An 18667-nucleotide genomic window follows, 5' to 3' on the forward strand; every position below is an offset into this window, starting at 1 on the left:
CGGGGGTTACATGAGTTTAGATGCCAAGTCTCTGTCTTTCTTCTGAGTCAGTGCTTTGAGCAGCTCTTCTTTTGTGCTTAAATAAAAAGTATGGGCTGATGAATCTCTATTGTTAAGCTATAGTTATGATGGTGATACGATCAACCTGCTTTTACAATCAATAACGACACAGACACCTGCTGTATTTTAGAATTCGCCTTTACCTGGGGCGAGGCAGATATTACCTCTTACACTGTCCTCCAGTGACTCCCTGTCTCAGTCCCATTCCATCTGCTTCCAGTAGTTTCTACCTGGGCTGCCTCCCATCCACAATCCCAAAATACTTGCTAAGGCTTGGCCATCTTTCGTTCCATGAGGAACTTCAAAATTCCTCCTCTGGGCCCACATGGCTTTTTTCCTATCTCATGGCGATTCTCCATCTTCCTCTCCTGGTCTTTCCTCCCAAGATCCTCTCTGTCTTCAAAGCTCTCAGACCTTAGCCACACCTATCTCATTTGCCTGCCCAGGTATGTCAGCTTTTTATTGGTCAGACAGGAATATGTTTTTAGGCAAGTTTACACAGCAATATTTGGGGTACATAGACATGTGCTCATCGGGGCAGCAATTAGATCTCAGGTGCCGGTAATTAGCATCAGATTACATTTCGTTAGACCGACCCCCCCCACCCCCCCACCCCCCCACCCCCACCCCCGCCATGAAGGTAGCGTCTCAGGAGTGAAGATCACCATGGCAACTGTGCCAGGGTCAGATGTAGTCAAGCAGTGAGTGGGCCTGGCTTCAAGCTGATGAGGAGCTACGTCACCTTAAGTCCCTGGGTGACGTGGAATTTGTACAGTGTGGCTGGCCTACTCAAGCAATAGGAACATATGAGCTCGGTGTTTGGGGCTGCAGGAGTCTTCCGTGCAGTCACTTGCCACAGAACAAGTTGGTTTGGATGGGGAAGATCAGGGCAGAGTGCATTACTTTCCTCTTGATGGTATGCCATGGGTTTTTAGGCTTAGTTAATAATAATAAAATATCTGTCTTCACGATCATAAAACGTTATGAGCTTATAGCTGGTCAGTCACTCTAGTCAGAAGGACAGTTTTCCCTGAGCTTTCTACTGTTGACCCCTGGTGACCCCTGGGATCCAGGCGGCAGGAAGAGAGGAACAGACACGCGTCATTATGTTTTATTTACCTTTTGTTGTTGTGATGAAAAACCACGGCCAAAACATCTGACGGAAGAGTGAATTCGGCTTATGTTCCAGCCTCCTTGCTGACGTCACCCCATGATGATGTTCTCCTGAGTCTTCTGAATCCACCTTCCTCTCCCTGTTCTAGAAAAGTATGAAGAAGGGCGGTTGGAGGCGTGGCTCAGGCGTGGCTCAGGCGTGGCTCAGGCGTGGCTCAGGCGTGGCTCAGGCATCCTTCAGGACCCCGCCCACCGCCACCACACTGCCATCTGTTCTGAGGGAGGAGGAAGTGCAGTGAGGGTTGATGTGGGAATATGTGGTTCAGGCCTGGGCTCAGCTGGAGTAAGAGTCGCTACCAGCATGGTGGCTAAGAGCCCACTCAGATGGCGTCTTTGAGCTAGAGGGCTAGCACACAGATAAACTCCTGGTCAGCATTCCTTCAGGACCCAGTTCTGTTCCTCTTGCCTGGCCCTGGGCTGCCCTGGCCTGTGGTCAGATGGTAGGGGGCACAGGAAGGAATGTGCTGCTGGAGTGAGTGCTGCTTCTGCATACACTCAGCCTGGAAACTCTTACCTCCTCCCTCCGTCTTCTTGCTAGGATTCTCGCCACAGCTGGAACCGACTTCGACCTGCGCACCCTGAGGGCTGTGCGTGTGCTGAGACCCCTGAAGCTGGTGTCTGGGATTCCAAGTAAGTAAGCCTAAGACAATCATCAGGCCCAACATAATTCTCCCACCCTTATCAAAGCCGTGGCTACCAAGTATTGGGGTGTTTTGAACGCCTCGGGGGAGGGCGGTGTTGGCTTGCGAACCCAGTGCTTTGTGCGTACTAAACATATACTCTCCCACTGAACTGCACGCACCCTTACCCTGCCTGAGCTTTCTGCTTTTGACATCAGGAAAAGAGGAACAGGCATGTATCAGTTAACTTTTGCTGCTGTGATAAATACCACGCCCAAAAAAGCAGCTTACAGAAGAGTTTTATCTTCAGCAGGGCAGGGTGGCACATGCCTTTAATCCCAGCACTTTGGAGGCAGAGGCAAGTGAATTTCTGTGAGTTCGAGGCCAGCCTGGCCTTCCAAGCGAACCCAGGGTAGCCAGGATTATACAGAGAAACTCCTCTCTCCCCGCTCCCTCCACTCCAAAAAAAAGAGTCTATTTTTCATTTATGGTACCAGAGGGTTAGAGTCCATCATGGCGAAGGGGGGGGGGCCATAGCAGCAAGAGGTAGGGCCAGGAAGTCAAAAGATCGCCTCTCCGTGACATAGGAAGCAGAGGGAGAAAACCGGAAGTGGGGCCAGGAGTATACAGTTTGTCCCCGTCCTCAGTGATGTACTTCCTCCAGGAAGGCTTTGTGTCCTAAAGTTCCACGACCTTACCAAACAGGGCCACAGAAGCTGGGGGCCACGGATTCAAATGCCTGCGCCCATGGGGAGCGTTTCTGGTCAGAGCGCTGCAGGGCTCTGTTCAGCGCAGTCTTCGCACACCCCGCAGGGTGGCCCCGTTATTTTTCCTGACTCCCGTTTCTTCCTCTTGACTTCATTTTCTGGGATTAAAGAACAGGTTAGAGACCAAGCAAGGTGGTAGAATCCGGGAATGTCCAAGGCTGCAGAGGGCAAACTTGTCTTGGCCCCAGAGAGACTGGTACTGAGATGGTGACCACGGTATATTTCTGGGTTGTCACTTAGGGAGACAAATATGGGCAAGAGGATAGTCAGGGGCCTTAGTGAGCCTGAGGGACACAGGCCGTTCCTTATGGCTAGTCCCTTAGTCCAGTCCAGTAGAGATTTGGCTTTCGGCTTACCACGGGCCTGGTCGGGCAGTGTTGTGTTGTCCTGAGACCACTCCAAGAAAACCATCGAGTGACCTCCTGTTCTGTTCAGAGCAGTCAAGGGGTGAGTTCTGTGTCTAAGAGGCCAAGAGGCAAGGGTGATGGATTAAGGCTATAACCTCCTTGTCTAGTTTCTCTGCCCTAGGCCAGTGACAAACCTTTCTGGTTCTGGAGGATTCCCTTGTTTTCCTGAGATGGACCTACTAGGAATCTCTATACTTACTTATTATGTATACAGTGCTCTGCCTGCATGTACACCTGCAGGCCAGAAGAGGGCACCAGATCACATTACAGATGGTTGTGAGCTACTGTGTGGTTGCTGGGAATTGAACTCAGGACCGCTGGAAGAACAGTCAGTGCTCTTAACCTCTGAGCCATCTCTAGGGCCCCGGAATCTCTGTACTTATTTCCCCAGGATCTCTTGCTCCTTATTCCCAGGACTCCCTGGTCTTTCCCTCTTAGGGAGCTTCTTTTTCCTCTCTGTATTTCATTCCCTTAGGGTTTTCTGCTCTTTTCAGACTCTGAATTCTCCTTTGTCTTTCTCGCCTGTGCCCAATTCCCCACCCTGGCCTCATCTCCTAGAGTCAGTCCCGTGTCTTCTGTCTGCCCCCACCTTCAGATGCCGTTCACCCACTTTTCCCCTGAGACCCCCGTCCTCTGCCGGGGAGGAAGGACTGTTTTGCCCGCACAGGCATCCGCTGCGCGTTCTCTCTGCCCTCTGACCCCGCCTGCCGTCCTCTGCTCGCAGGCCTGCAGGTGGTGCTCAAGTCCATCATGAAGGCCATGGTGCCCCTGCTGCAGATCGGGCTGCTGCTCTTCTTTGCCATCCTCATGTTTGCCATCATCGGCCTCGAGTTCTATATGGGAAAATTCCATAAGGCCTGTTTCCCCAACAGCACCGGTGAGTCTCTTCGTGCCCAAAGGGGGACCCCAGGTATGTTTACCTGCCCGAGAGACAGGCACTTGTTCCAGCGTCAGAGGGGCTTCTTAGCCTCCAGACCCGGGAGGTGGAACTTATAGTAGCTTGATAAATAGTGATAAGTAAACATCACTAGATATTTACTTATAACACTAGAAAGACCTCTGTCTGTGAAGGGAACAAAAGCATTTAATACAGGATAGCTTGGGGCGTGCTCTGCAGAAGATCCCAGGGGCGGACTTCTGGCTAAAGTTGACAGATTGAACGGAGATCTGAGCAGAGTGAGGACAGCTGTCTTACCAGACAGACAGAGCACTAGGGTTCCAGGGACAGTAAGTGCACTCGTGCAGAGTGGAAGGAAACTGAAGTAGAGGAAATTGTTTGGTTTCAGGGCCATGGTCAGGGACTTGAGCCTCGTAAGGGAAGTAGGAAGGCTGGAGGGCTCTGGATGAGGTGTGGCATCTTCTGGCCCTCCTGGCGCAGCAGGGAGGCAGAAGCAGAGGCAAACTTCTGCGGGAGGAGATCGTAGTCCGGGAGAGATGATGGCAGCCAGCTGTGGATGGTCAGAGAGCGTGGCTGGAGTGGGTCACGTGCTTATTTTGGGTGTATTGCTACAGGGGAGGCCACAGAATGTTTTGAGGGATGAAGCATAATTAAATAAAAGCAGAGAATCACTTCTTTTAGATGTGTTAGGTGTAGAAAAAGCTCCTGCTAAAATTTAAATCATTCATCATTAGAAAAAACTTTTATTAAACTGGAAATAAGTTATTTTGTCAAATTCTCTAAAAATCCCTGCAAATATTAAACATCATGGTAAATTCAGAGCTTTCCCTTCAAAGAAGAAAACAAAAGTCACAGACAGTCGCTTCTAGTCTATATTGAATTGGTAGTTACTGCAGCGGCCCGAGAGAAGGAAATGAAAACTTTTGTCAAGAATTACAAAGGAGGAAACAGAACTGTCACTGTGCACAGCGAAGGCAACTGGCCATAAACACTCAAATGATAGTTTATTTGAAGGCCTTAATCAAGCAATTTGGAGAGGGAGAAATAAACCGAATAATCATCTGTCAAGTTTATCATTTATCAGCTTTCTCCCTCTTCCCCAGGCTGGGAGAAAGCAGAGGAGTCGGGGGAGGGAGGGAGGGAAACACTTAGAGGTGTTGCTTTCCAGATGAAGGGATTGTGAGCACAAGCGCATGGTTGTGGGCAGGCTGCGGGAAGGGAGAGGTGGGGAGCTCACTGGCTCAGATGGAGGCAGTTGTAAGGTTAGTGAGAAGCCAGCAGGCGCAGGTGTGATAAAGGGCGGGGTGGTGACGGAGACAGAGGCAGCAGAGGCTTCAGGTTTGCTTTGCTCTCCTCCCCACAGATACAGAGCCTGTGGGCGACTTTCCCTGTGGCAAGGAGCCCCCAGCCCGGCAGTGTGAGGGTGACACTGAATGCCGGGAGTACTGGCCAGGACCCAACTTTGGCATCACCAACTTCGACAACATCCTGTTTGCCATCTTGACGGTGTTCCAGTGTATCACCATGGAGGGCTGGACCGATATCCTCTACAATGTGAGTTGCGTCTTGGTCCTAGCCCTGGTGGCCAGGTCTGGAGCTCTCAGGATGGCGTGCTGGGTGGGGTGGGGTGGGGTGGGGGTGTGTGCCTCTTAGGGACACTTCAGACTGGCAGTGCTTGCCCAGACCCTTACCCAGGTGTTTCGTCCAGATCCTGGGTCAGTTTCAGCACACACTCCTCCTGCAGTCTATTATGAAGAGGCTGTTACATAGATCGGAAGTGGTGATGCATAGAAGGTGCTGCTGTTGCTCTTGGTGACAGCAACTGATGCTGTGAGCCTGCTACATGTTCAGCCTATCAGGACATATCATGCCACACCTCTGTTGACTTGACCATGACCAAGGCAGCTACCATAAGGGAAAGTATTTACCTGGGGGCTTGCTTACAGTTTCAGAGGCTTGGTCATTTAGCATGGCAGCAGGCAGGCAGCTCCTGGATGGAGCAGTAGCTGAGAGCGAGGCCCTGCTCTAGGCAGAGAAAGATACCCCAGGATTGGCACGGGCCTTTGAACCCTCAAAGCCCACTCCCAGTGACACACTTCCTCCAACAAGGCCGCATCTCCTAATCTTTTCGAATGGTGGCGCTCCTGGGTGACCAAATCTGTGAAGCTGTGCGGGCCATTCTCATCCAAACCATGATGGGAGAGTCCAGGATAAGGCCTCGGGGTGCTGGTGACCCATTTAATTACTGTCTCCTTGTATACCCAAGGTTTTTTTTTTTTTTGGTGGTTCTACAACCGACCCTAGCAAATCTCAGTCTTCTTGTGGGAAGACCACCCTGGTACCTCCCCACCCTGCCCCAGAGTCTTGTGAGCCATCAGCTAGGAGGCAGGGACAAGGAAGAGCGAGCCGTGAGCTTTGGAAGTAGAGGATGAAGATGAAGGTGCATCTGGGAGTCTGGGAGCTGAGACTGGTGGGCCCTCGGTTTTGGATAGAGTAGGGATTTGGAGAGTGGGGCATGAGCTGCTGTCATTTGCACTTGAGGGTGATGCATCCGCATGGCCCCGGAGCCCTGTTTCGCCTTCTACACGTTCTAGCTGCTGTGTCCGAGCCTGCCCTGTGGGTTCACAGAAACCCAGGTGATCTCAGGACCAGGCATTCAGTAGGCACTTAGTAAAGGCTTGCTGGACTGTCACACTTCAGCAAGAAAGTAAAGAGTTAAAGGAAAACCAGCTGAGAGTCTAAACAGAACTGCAACTTGGAGAACCGATATCATCTGGTAGACTGATGCAGAGAGTGAATACAGGGACAGATGTGGGGATGTGAACTTTTTCTTTTCTTTTCTTTTTCTTTTTTTTTAACCAACCATAGAGCAATTTCCACAAAGACAGATCCTAAAAGCATCTCTATACTGGCCACTGTTATTTTTCTGAAAGAAAATCCCAACCGTTCAATTTTACCAATGAAGACTCAGCAGCTAGCTACAGAGGAAGAGAAAGCACTTAGCTCACACCCCAGAGGAAAAAGCCAAAAACTAAAAGCCCAAAGCCAAAAGCTTGCCAGCTCACCCAACATCCCAGGAGGAAAAAGCCAAAAGCTAAAAAAACAAAAGCTACAAATTCAAAAGCCAAAGAGCCCCCTTCTCCTCCTTGACGCTGTCTTAAATGCTCTTCTCTCCAGGTCCCTCCTTTCTCCTTCATCCCTGTCAGCTGGCTTCTTGCTCCGCCTCTTGACCTAGTTTATTACATCCTTTGTACCTAAAGCTCTTGGGTTAAAGCTGTGTGCTGGGGCTGAGCCACACCAGAATCACCTGTAACAGTAAACAAAGTTCTTGTATTAAGGGTGTGCAATGTTAGGGCTGAACCACACCAAACAAGAGAAAGGTTTTTACAGTTCACAATCTCCGGTTCACAATGGGGTCACATATCCTGCAATATTTCCTCCTTTTTGTCTAAATAAAGTTCTGTACCTGAACCACTTTGTGTCTAAACTTGCATTACCAATCAAACAGAACAAAACATATTCTTAGACTTAAAACATCTTATTAAATCATAAACAACTTAAGCTTGATTGTAAGTCTATAACTATTTAGTCTTCAACCCCATCAGAGACCTGAGAGGGATAAATATTACCTGAATAAACAGGAATCACAAACAGCTTCCAAAACTGTAGAAATGACAGAGACTGCTGGCTGCCTGCACAGGCACCCAAAAATTCTCTATAAAGTTGGAGCATCATCTTCAGCCTTCTGGCTCAGAAGATCTGAGAGACTTTTCTGTGAAGTAGGCATTATGAAGGACCTGCCTACCTTGTTCTTGCCAAGTTGGGCAGTCGACTTCTCTGCATCTAGTTTGTCTAGTATTCTATTTACAGTGGAAGCAAGGACATTTTCCTGCCCAGTGGCTAGCTTGCCATATATGAAGCCATCTCCAAAAGGAGAATTTATTTTTTGGTGCTCATCATCTTTGAAGCTGAAAGGGGGTGCTGCCAGGTGCTGACATGCCTCATTGTCAAAAAATTCTCAAATTAGTAAAACATCTTTACCTGTCATATCCTATAGATCTCTGAGGTTTTTGAAGACCATCTAACTATCTCTGGAATGTCTGAATTGCCTGTTTCTAGCTATATATAGACTGATTGACTTAGAAAATACCTGTGATTAACTAGACTAGTACTTAACAAAACCACAAGTTCGACTATTAATTTACATTTATTAATTATCCAAACTAGTTTGGACAGTAGCTTTCAAAAATATTAGAACATCACATTGCATTTTTAAGAATTACATAGGTACAATACCTTAACAAGAGTTGATACATAGTATGTTGTAACTAAAATATACTTAATTTTGTATCAATATACAAAAGATTTATATCAGAGTAACCAATTATAACTTTAATATTTCATCAATATACAAAGATCTATAAGAGTAGACTCAATAATCAACCCCTTTTTCCTGTTGTTCCCATATTGTCCCTATATCACCCCTTTTTGTCTAAATAAAAAAGGAAAGATTTTAAACTTTAATACAGTATTTATAAAAATGAATTAATTTTTGCTAACCTTTCCACAGTGTCCAGCTTGGTTGTATTTAGCAGTTTTAGGATTAAGTATTTTGATTTTAAAGTTCTGTAAAATGTTTGCTTTAATGTCATAATAGCTCAGCAATTTGAATGTCCTAAGCAGTCTGTAGTCGGCAGCTGACCTTTGGGTGGCATTTGTCAGCTCAGTGGCAGTCCTGGCCAGGTAGAACCTAACAGTTAACGCAAAGGTGTCCACTCTGTGCACAGAACCAGGCAGCAGAAGCACAGAGCAGTGTTTTCCAGTGGTTGGTGTTACACAGTCCAGATGTATGCACCACTGGGGGCCCCATCATCTTGGAAACCTAAAGGTTACTGCTAAGAGTGGTAGAAAACCTAAACATTTAAAATGCTCTATTCAGCAGATGTCAGAAAGGTTTGAGGACCAAAATCTACCAAGTACATCCAAAGTACATAAACGTTGTCCCTAGTTACGTGCATGAGACTCAAACCAGGAAACACATACAGGAAGCTAGCTGAAGCTTACTTCTAGAGTTAGTTAGTACTCTGACTACTAGTATCATGACAGGAAGTTTATATATACATAGTAATCAGAGATTTTGAGATAATATTTATACCTTAAGAAAAGTTTTAGAGTCAAATGAAAACCAAAAGGTTGTGAGATCAGTGGCAGTAGTCCCTTATTTTTTGTTTTCCTCTGTCCCATACCAGGTGGCTCTTCTGATATGAGACGAGATTTTGGATTTCCCTTTAACAAGCATGCATGGTTTAGAGAAGGAGAGAGCCATGCTCCAATCTCAAAGCCAGTTTTAATTTTTAATTGAGTTGGGGCCACATAAAGGTTATTTGCCACATAGGCTGTAGAGGGCAGAAGAGACAAGAGAGAGGTGGGCAATACCACTGGGCCAATTTACTTTTTTCTTTCTTTTATTTATTTATTTGGTTTTTTGAGACAGGGTTTCTCTGTGTAACCTTGGCTGTCCTGGACTTGCTTTGTAGACCAGGCTGGCCTTGAACTCACAGAGATCCACCTGCCTCTGCCTCCCCAGAGCTGGGATTAAAGGTGTGCACCTCCACAGCCCGGCTTACTCCTTTTCTTGTGACATTTTCTCTTGATGATTTGTTCTTCTTCTTCAGATGTTTCATTTGTCTAGTGGTCTCTGGATTCCTTTGATGGTGTTTTTATTTTCCTGGAAAGATAAAAACAAAACCCTGCTCCAACCCTAACTCTGGAGGTTCCTTTTTTGGTGGGATATATCTTTCTTGGGGCAAACTGTTTACTGGCAATAGAAAAAGTAGCTCTCAATTGAGCATTTTTAAAAAGTTGTTTTTGAAAATTTGAAAATAAATATAACTTTAAATTATTCATTCTTAGGTCACAAAGAACTTTGAATTTCAGCCTGCCTTTTGCAAGTATCTTTTAAGGTTACTCATTATAATTCTTAGGTACCTGCCTCTCAGTCTCAAGTGTCGGGTTAACGGTGAGAACTCTCACCAGTCCCAATCATTGTAACCCTAGAATTTAGAAAACACCTAACTTAAAGAGATTGGCCCGTCTCTGCTAGGACTAACAGTGTGGGCTACCACCACCCTGCTTACATGTTATCTTAGCTCCAAATTATTCCACCTCTTAGAGATTTAGAAAATGAGATGGAAATGTAGTAACCCTTGGAAGTTGCTTAAACCATCTTAAATCTCTTAACTGTGGTTTTAATACCAAACGATAAAACTATCCTTTTTATTTAAGAAGAAAACTTTAATTTTATATGTTAGTTTGAGCTGAATGACCAAGCTGTCTGATGAACTATCATCTCTCTTTGTTCAGCAGCGCTCTCCTGTTCAATTCTAATCTTTATCAATTTTGACGGTATCCACAGCAGCTTTTCTTCTCCTGTGGAAACAAAGGCAAAGCCTCTTCCCCAGTGTAACACGCATCCTGGTTTCCATTCTGAGGTTAACACATGTTTAAGATATACAGGCTGATTTACTTCAGCAGTTTTTTTTTTCTATTTCTACTGTCTCTCTTCAGCTGTTGCTCCTTTCGCACAAGCATTAAAAAAATAAAAGTTAATAAAGCACTGTGTAATCTATTTGTGGGGGGTCTTTATTACCCATTTCTGTTTATTAACCATATCTTTCAAAGTGCAGTCATATCTTTCTATAATTGCTTGTCCTGTAGGATTGTGTGGTATACCTGTAATACGCTTTATGTTGTAATATGCAAAAAGGATACCACTTCATTTTACTGGAGACATGTGCTGGAACATTGCCAGTTTTAATTTGTACAGGTATCCTCACAATAGCCACAACCTCTAATAAATGTGTAATTACAGAATCAGCCTTTTCAGAACTTAAAGCCGTTGCCCACTGAAGTCTTGAATAGGTATCTATGGTATGTACACATATATTAGTTTTCCAAGCTCTGCAGAATGAGCACATTCTTTGCCAAATTTCATTTCTTTGGGTACCTTTTGGGTTACTTCCTGTAGGTGACGGAGTTCGGTTAAACAAAGAGCAAGTAGAACATTGCCTTATAACTTTCTCGGCTTGCTGTGAAGTGAAAGAAAACTCTTTTTCCAAGCCTTTGCTGTTACCATGGTGTTTCTTAGGAAATTCTGAGGCTTCTAGCACATTTCCTATTAACAGCTGATCAACTTCATCATTAAGGTGTGCTAGGGGGCCTGGTAGACTCGTATGGGGTCTGACATGTGCTATATACTCCATAATTACTTGTTGTGGTTGAATGAATTGTGAAGTTAATTCTGAATCATCCAGGATAAATTCAGCAGTTTCACTGTGTAAAACAACTCTTTGTGTATATCGTGAGCCAGTAACTATATTAAGAGATTCATTAAAATCACTTAATACCATAAGAATGGCACACAACTCTGATTTTTGAACTGAATCATAAGGGCTCTGAGCCACTTTACTTATTTTTCTTGACTTATTATCTGCCTTTCTTGATTTATTTGCATCAGTATAGAGTATGGGTGCTCCAGAAACTGGTGTCTCTTTTACTATATGAGGGAGAATCCAATTAATTCTTTTTATATGTGGAAGTCTCATTGTTTGGGGATATTTGTTGTTAATCTGCCCTCCCCACCCCCAAATTAGTGCAAACGCTTTGCCAGTGTTCATTGTCTGCTCATAGTGAGGCAATTTCAGCATTACTAAAGGATACTACAATTTCTGCTGTGTCTATTCCTTCCACTTGAGGAAGTCTCACTTTCCCTTTTGTAATCAGTTCAGAAATCTTTTCTACATAGGTCTTTAATTTTTTTAAAATTCTGTTTGTGTGCTAAAAATATCCATTCTAGGATCCATTCTCTCTGCATAAGAATTCCTGTGGGAGAATGAGTAGAAGGCAAAATAACCAAAGTACAATTGAACTTTGGATCCAAGCATCTACATGTGGGTCTTGTAATTTCTTTTCTACAAGAGCCAATTCTCTCTTAGCCTGAGCTAATAATTTTCTTGGACTATTTAAGTCTTTATCTCCTTGTAAGGTATGAAATAAATTACTAGCTCTTGAGTAATTAATCCGATTATGGGATGTAGCCAGTTAATACCTCCCAGCAATTTTTGAAAATCATTAAGAGTTTGTAATCAATCTCTCCTGATCTGTACTTTCTGTGGTCAAATTTTCTGTAAACCTATCTTATATCCTAGATAATTGATAGTATCTCCTCTTTGTATTTTTTCAGGAGCAATTTATAATCCCCAGCAAGGCAAAATTCTCTTTACTTCATCAACTATTTTTTCTAAGGTATCTGTATCTGAATCAGCCAGTAAGATATCCATATAATGCTAAATTTTAGATTGAGGAAACTATTTATGAATTATTTCTAATAGCTGCTGTATAAAATATTGGCATAAGGTAGGACTATTTAACATTTATTGTGGTAAGACCTTCCAATAATATCTCTTTATTGGACAAGTATAAGTTGGCACTGAGAAAGCAAACCTTTTCCTATCATGCTCATATAAAAAGATGGTGAAAAACAATCTTTTAAATCAGTTATGATCAAAGGCCATGATATATGTAATAAAGAAGGCAATAGGATTGGCTGAGTCACCATATTTACAGCTCTTAAATCTGTTAACATCCTCCATTTTCCTGATTTTTTTTTTTTATAACAAACACAGGGTGGATTCCATGGGCTGGTAGATTCCTCAGTGTGTTGAGCACTTAGCTGCAGCTATAATTTTTCTTTAGTCATAGGCATTGATCCACCCATACAAGCTTGTCAGTCAGCCATTTTAAAGGTAGGGTTGTTGGTACCTTTGAAAGAACAACTCATGTCATGTCCTACTTATGGACAACCTGAACAGCCTGTGAGTGTTCTCAATAATACCTTTTAATATTTTTCTCAGAAGCATTCTTTGTTGTTGTTGTTGTTTTTTTTGTTGTTATTTTTTGAGATAGGGTTTCTCTGTGTAGCCTTGACTGTCTTGGACTCACTTTGTAGACCAGGCTGGCCTCGAATTCACAACGATCCACCTGCCTCTGCCTCCTAAGTGCTGGGATTAAAGGCTACCACCGCCCAGCCTCAGAAGCATTCTTTATTTTATAGTTTGTTTCAGAGATTAGAGGAATGTTAATCTGTGTTTTACATTGCTGTAACAAATCATACCCACATAAATTCATGGCTATATTAGCCACAGTTGGCTTTAATTTTCCTATTTGTCATTCTGGACCTGCACACATGACCCATCTTGCACTTTGTTTTACCCGATTCCAATCCCTAGAAGTTGGATTTTTACTTCCTGAAGAGGCCGATCTGTATACCAAGGTTTTGGTGAAATTATGTTACTTCTGATCCTATGTCTACTAAACCTTCAGTTCCAATGCCATTTATTTTTTATTTTTAGCTTAGGTCTCTGATCTTTTATAGCTGTTTGCCAGTATATTTGTTTTGTCATCTCTCTTGAATTTTTTGTATTACTTATTGAAGCTGTTCTGCCCTTTATTACATCCAGAGCCCTGTTGTTTTTAACAACAGGCATTACATTTTTTAATTGCCCCATGGAAGGGTTTTTCCTATGCTGACAGGGAACAATTGGATTTGCTGTCAGGGCCTGCAGGAGGTTCCCTGGGGCATTTCCTGATGGCAAAGGGTTATCTTGCCTATCTCTTGTTGATCTGTATTCATTAATAAAATGCCAGCCTCTGTCACACCTTCTGCATACTCCAGAAGTCTGGGACCTTCTTTTTGGATTATCTCTAGAAAAACTATTGTTTATGATCCCTTTTCAAATGGCTTTTCTTTCTTTTTTTGTTTTTTGGAGACAGGGTTTGCCTGTGTAGCCTTGGCTGTCCTGGACTTTGTAGACCAGGCTAGCCTCAAACTCACAGAGATCCGCCTGCCTTTGCTTCCCAGTGCTGGGATTAAAGGTGTGCGTGCACCACCGCCACACCTGGCCATTTTGCTTACCATAATTAAAATATTTGCCATTTTAATTTTTCCAAAGAATTTTGTTTGTTTTGTTTTTAAGACAGGGTTTCTCTGTGTAGCCCTGGTTGTCCTGGACTTGCTTTGTAGTCCATGCTGACCTTGAACTCAGAGATCTGCCTGCCTCTGCCTCCAGAGTGCTGGGATTAAAAGCATGCGCCACCACACTGGGTTCTTTTTCCTAAGACTTGTAGGAATTACTTCTATCAGATTAGCATCATAGACACGAGCTCCAATATCAGCCGTTTGTTTCTCTAATCCATTCCTCTCCTGGTGCTGATCTTGCCTTTAAGGTCTAATTACTCTTTGGCATTCTGAATTAGCATTTTCAAAAGCCAAAGATTCAATTAGTACTTTACTGACTTTTGAATCTATTACTATTCTATTTACAGCTGAAGTCAATATTTGGCCCCTCCCCCCCAAAAATCAGTAAAGGCTTCTTTTGGGCCTTGTATAATTTTAGTAAATGACTCAGCCCTCTTTCCTGATCATCCAATTCAAAGCCTTTATAAATTAGCATATTGACCTTCACCTAGCATCTGATCCTAGGAAACAGCAACACCTCTGGTCTGATTTTGTTGTTCTGTGGCCTTCCCTTCATCTTTCCACCAAGATTGCCATTGTAACTGAGGACCGGGTTCCAATATTGCTGTTGCCAAATCTTTCCAGTCTCGGGAACAATCCTGTTCTGCGTTGCCCATGAATTTAGAGCTTGCTTCACATAGGCTGAAGGGATACCATAGGAGACAACCACTTTCTTATCTTAAATCTTCTCAATTCACACATGTCTTTAGGATTCCTTTCACTATGATCCAGGGGAGTGCATGTCATTTCCTGGTATGCCGTGTATAGTAACTGGAGAAACTAAGGTTGGTTTTGTAACAATCTTGGGCTGCCTCCTTTCAGTTTCATTATGCAGTGGTGTGGTAGGCTCTTGTCTAAAATACTGTTTGTGTCTGAGAATTTTCTTTATTCCCATTTAAAGGTATTTCCAAGGCTTGTCTAAATTCCTCTGTCTGTGTCTGAGTATTTTTTTTTTTACTCTCCTTTATAGAAATTTCAAAGGCTTGTCTAATTTCCTCCATCTGTGTCTTGAGTTTTTTTTTTTCTTATTCTCATTTATAAGTCTCTGTAATTTTTCATCTAAGGCTTGTAGTTTATCAATCCACTTTTTCTTTCATCATCAGTCCAGGTGGCCACAGAGAGCCACTGTGGCTTTTAAGAATAGAGCATAAAATACAAGAGTGATAACAATCATAATTGGTACTGAGGCAAGTTCAGCTAAGCCGTTTCCCTTCTCATTTTCTGCTTCTTTTTTCCAAGCTGTCTAGCGCAGCACTGTACAGGGTCCTAAAGCCTTCTCCTATGGCACTTCCATCCTTGACTCTCCCTGAGGACTTCCCAGATGACTTCCCAAATCTAAGGGTGGCTCAGTTTGTCCGCAGCTGGAGCTCTGTCTATGAGGTTGTGCCACTCCTTGGAGGGCCAACGCATTGTTTAAAAAATAAAAATCCCAACTGTTCACTTTTACCAATGAAGACTCAGGAGCCAGATGCTGGGGTGAAAACCTGCTTAGCTCAGAGTGGCAGAGAAAGCAACCAGATGAACTTCCTACTTGGCTCACATCCCAAAGGAAAAAGCAAAAACAAAAACAAAAACAAAACAAAACAAAAAACAAAACAAAAAACCGAAAGCCAAAGGCTGAAAGCTTGCTAGCTCACCCAACAGCCCAGGAGGAAAAGCCAAAAGCTAAAAGCGAAAAGCTAAAAATTCAAAAGCTAAAAGCCAAAGAGCCCCCCTCTCCTCCTGTCTTAAATACTCTTCTCTCCAGGTCCCTCCTTTCTCCTTCATCCCTGTCAGCTGGTTTCTTGCTCCGCCTCTTGACCTAGGTTAACTTTATTACATCCTTTGTACGTAGAGCTCTTGGATTAAAGGTGTGTGCTGGGGCTGAGCCACACCAGAATCACCTGTAACAATAGACAAAGTTCTTGTATTAAGGGTGTGCAATGTTAGGGCTGAACCACACCAAACAAGAAACAGGCTTTTACAGTTTACAACCTCTGGGTTCATAATGGGATCAAATATCCTGCAACAGGCCACATTCCTGCCAGGTTCACCAAAATGAAGTGTCATTTGACCAGGTATCTACAGCCCTCAAAGCCAGGTGGCCACAGGGATACAGATGCTCCTGTGTGTATCCAGGAAGGGATTGTCACAGAGAGGCCATAGAGGTTGCAGTTGGACCCACTGGCATCGGACACTCTTATGGTAAAGCTCAGGCATGAGGACCTGGTGATAGGGCATGCCATTAAGCACACAAAGGTTGAGGAACACAGAATGCCTAGTTAAAGATTGCTTGAACCAGCTGGGTGTGGTGACGCATGCCTGCAATCCTATTTGGGATTGCCTTTGGGAGGCAAAGGCAGGTGGCTCACAGTAAGTTTGAGGCCAGCCTGGTCTACAAAGTGAGTACAGGATAGCTAAGGCTACACAGAGAAACCCTGTCTCAAAAAAAAAAAAAAACCCACAAAAACAAACAAAAACCAAAAGATTGCTTGAACCTTTTAAAGTCCAGAAGCAAAACACACAATGCCGCAGTACTAGGATGTGGATTCCCCACTCCCCCGCCACTCCACACAGACTGGTTCTTGGAGGTTAGGTAATATATTTCATGGGACTTTTGGGAGGGAACCTAAGACAAAAGCTCTTTTGAGTGGTGAGTCTGGGTTCTGTGTGGGCACAAGCTGAGACAGGTGGACAGTTCACTCAGTGTGGGAGCAGGGGAGCCTGTGTGCCTTTGACCAGCACAGCACACTGTTGTTAGCCGGGAGCGCGTTACTAACTGACTGGTGGTGATAGATGAGGAGGGAGACCATCCAGCCTGTGGGGGAGACTATTCGCCTTTGCTGTGGTAAGTGTGTGGCCTCAGATGGGGCTACGGAAGGGTTTACAGATGTGGCTTGTGAGGGGTTGTCATCAGCACCCAGGACAAGATGTCCCCTCCCCTCTCCTTTTCCTGCCTTTACAGCATTGGGTAGGAGGAACAGCGCTGGCATAGAGGAACACTCAGGGGCTGTTGTTTTAATTGAAAATCCCAGATCAGTCTATTCTACCAATAAAGACTTAGGAGCCAGATGTTGTGGTGAAGACCTGCCAGATCAGAGGAAGCACCCAGCTGACCTTCCTACTCAGCTCACGTTCTGATAGAGAAGGCTCAGAAGTGTCACTAGCTCAGCTGCAGCCCAGGAGGAAAAGGTCAAAAAACCCAAGGCCAAAGGCTTGCTAGTTCACGGCCCCAAAAGCCAGAGGCGGAGGAGCTCAAGAGCTCGAGAGCTAAGAGCCAAAGAGCTAAAAGCTAAAGAGCTAAAGCTAAAAGCCCAAGAGTAAAGCCCAAGAGCTAAAAGTGCTAAAAACCATTCTACTTCTCCATGCTACCTTAAATGCCCTTCAACTCAAAGTCCCTCCTACTCTTTAAACCCTGTCAGCTGGTTTCTTGCTCCACTTTTTTGACCTAGGGTTAACTTTATTAAATCTGTATACAGATGGCTCTTGGAGGTGTGCGTAAGGCTGGCTGAACCATTCCTTAATCACCTGTTTACAATAAACAGAAAGCTCTTGGATTAAAAGTGTGTTAGGGCTCAACCACAAGAAACAGGGATTGACAGTTCAGTCTCAGGGATCACAATGGGATCAAAGACCCTGCGACAAGGGGCCCTGTCTGCCCCTCCCCTTGAACGTGCCAGCTGTGGCTACTAGCTCAGAAGAGCAGCAACAACTGCTAACGGTTGGTACTGGTCACTGGTCATGTCTGATTCCCAAATCAAAGCTTTGTTTTTAACTTGAAGGGGCACCATGGGAGTCGTCTTACTTTTCTGTTACCATGGCAAGACACCATGGCCAGGGAAGCAGCTGAGAGTTTATGTCTGGTCCATAAGCATAAGTGGGGAGGGGAGGGGAAAAGCATGCTGACTGGGAAACATCAAAGCTCACCCTCGGTGACATACCTCCTCCAACAAGGCCACACATCCAGTCTTCCCATCCACAAATTAGGGACCAAACATTCAGATAGGGCAACCTATGGGGGCCACATTCTATTCCCTGGCCCCTGTAGGCTTGTGACCATATCATAATGGTTTTTCGAGACAGGCTTTCTCTGTGTAGCCTTGACTGTCCTGGACTCACTTTGTAGACCAGGCTGGCCTTGAACTCACAGCGATCCTCCTGCTTCTGCCTCCCGAGTGCTGGGATTAAAGGTGTGCACCACCACTCCCGGCCAAAAAAAAAGTACTCTTAACCCAACTTCTAAAGTCCCTGTAGTATTTCACAGTCTCAACAGTTTGAAAGTCCTGAGTCTCTTCTGGGACTCAAGGCAAATTCTTTTTTTTAAAATATATTTTATTAATTTATTCATATTACATCTAAATTGTTTCAAGGCAAATTCTTAACTGTACCCTCCTATAAAATCAAAAGCAAAGGCAAACGACACACTTCCAATATACAATGGCAATGAATATAGATTGCCATTCCAAAAGAGAGGAAAAGGGGCATAGTGAAGAAATACTGCACCAAAGCAAGACTGAAAACCTTTTGCAGGGTCAACTCCATGTGTTACATTAGAGGTTGCACTGGCTCCATCCTCCCAGCCTTGCTGAGTGCCACATAGTTCCACTCCAGTATGCAGCTCTCCCTGGGAGACATCGCATGGCTCTGGTGTCTCCAACACAATCCAGGCTCCACTTTCATAGCTTTGC

At 44.4% G+C, this 18667-nt stretch overlaps 1 protein-coding gene across 8 annotated transcripts in view; it reads left to right on the forward strand.

Moving 5' to 3' along the window:
• Window positions 1-18667, forward strand: part of CACNA1B (calcium voltage-gated channel subunit alpha1 B) — a 181045-nt gene that overhangs the window by 30952 nt on the left and 131426 nt on the right. For all 8 annotated transcript variants that reach the window (XR_014782550.1, XR_014782551.1, XM_084798800.1 and 5 more), the window contains exons 4-6: window positions 1772-1863; window positions 3752-3904; window positions 5289-5479. Coding sequence is in view for 6 of the 8 variants with exons in the window: in XM_084798800.1 (XP_084654926.1) it covers window positions 1772-1863; window positions 3752-3904; window positions 5289-5479 (436 nt within the window). In the remaining 2 variants the exon portion in view is untranslated. The remainder of the gene's footprint in view (window positions 1-1771; window positions 1864-3751; window positions 3905-5288; window positions 5480-18667) is intronic.

The sequence above is a fragment of the Acomys minous genome, assembly GCF_964271855.1.
Source record: "Acomys minous genome assembly, chromosome: 10".
NCBI lineage: Eukaryota > Metazoa > Chordata > Mammalia > Rodentia > Muridae > Acomys > Acomys minous.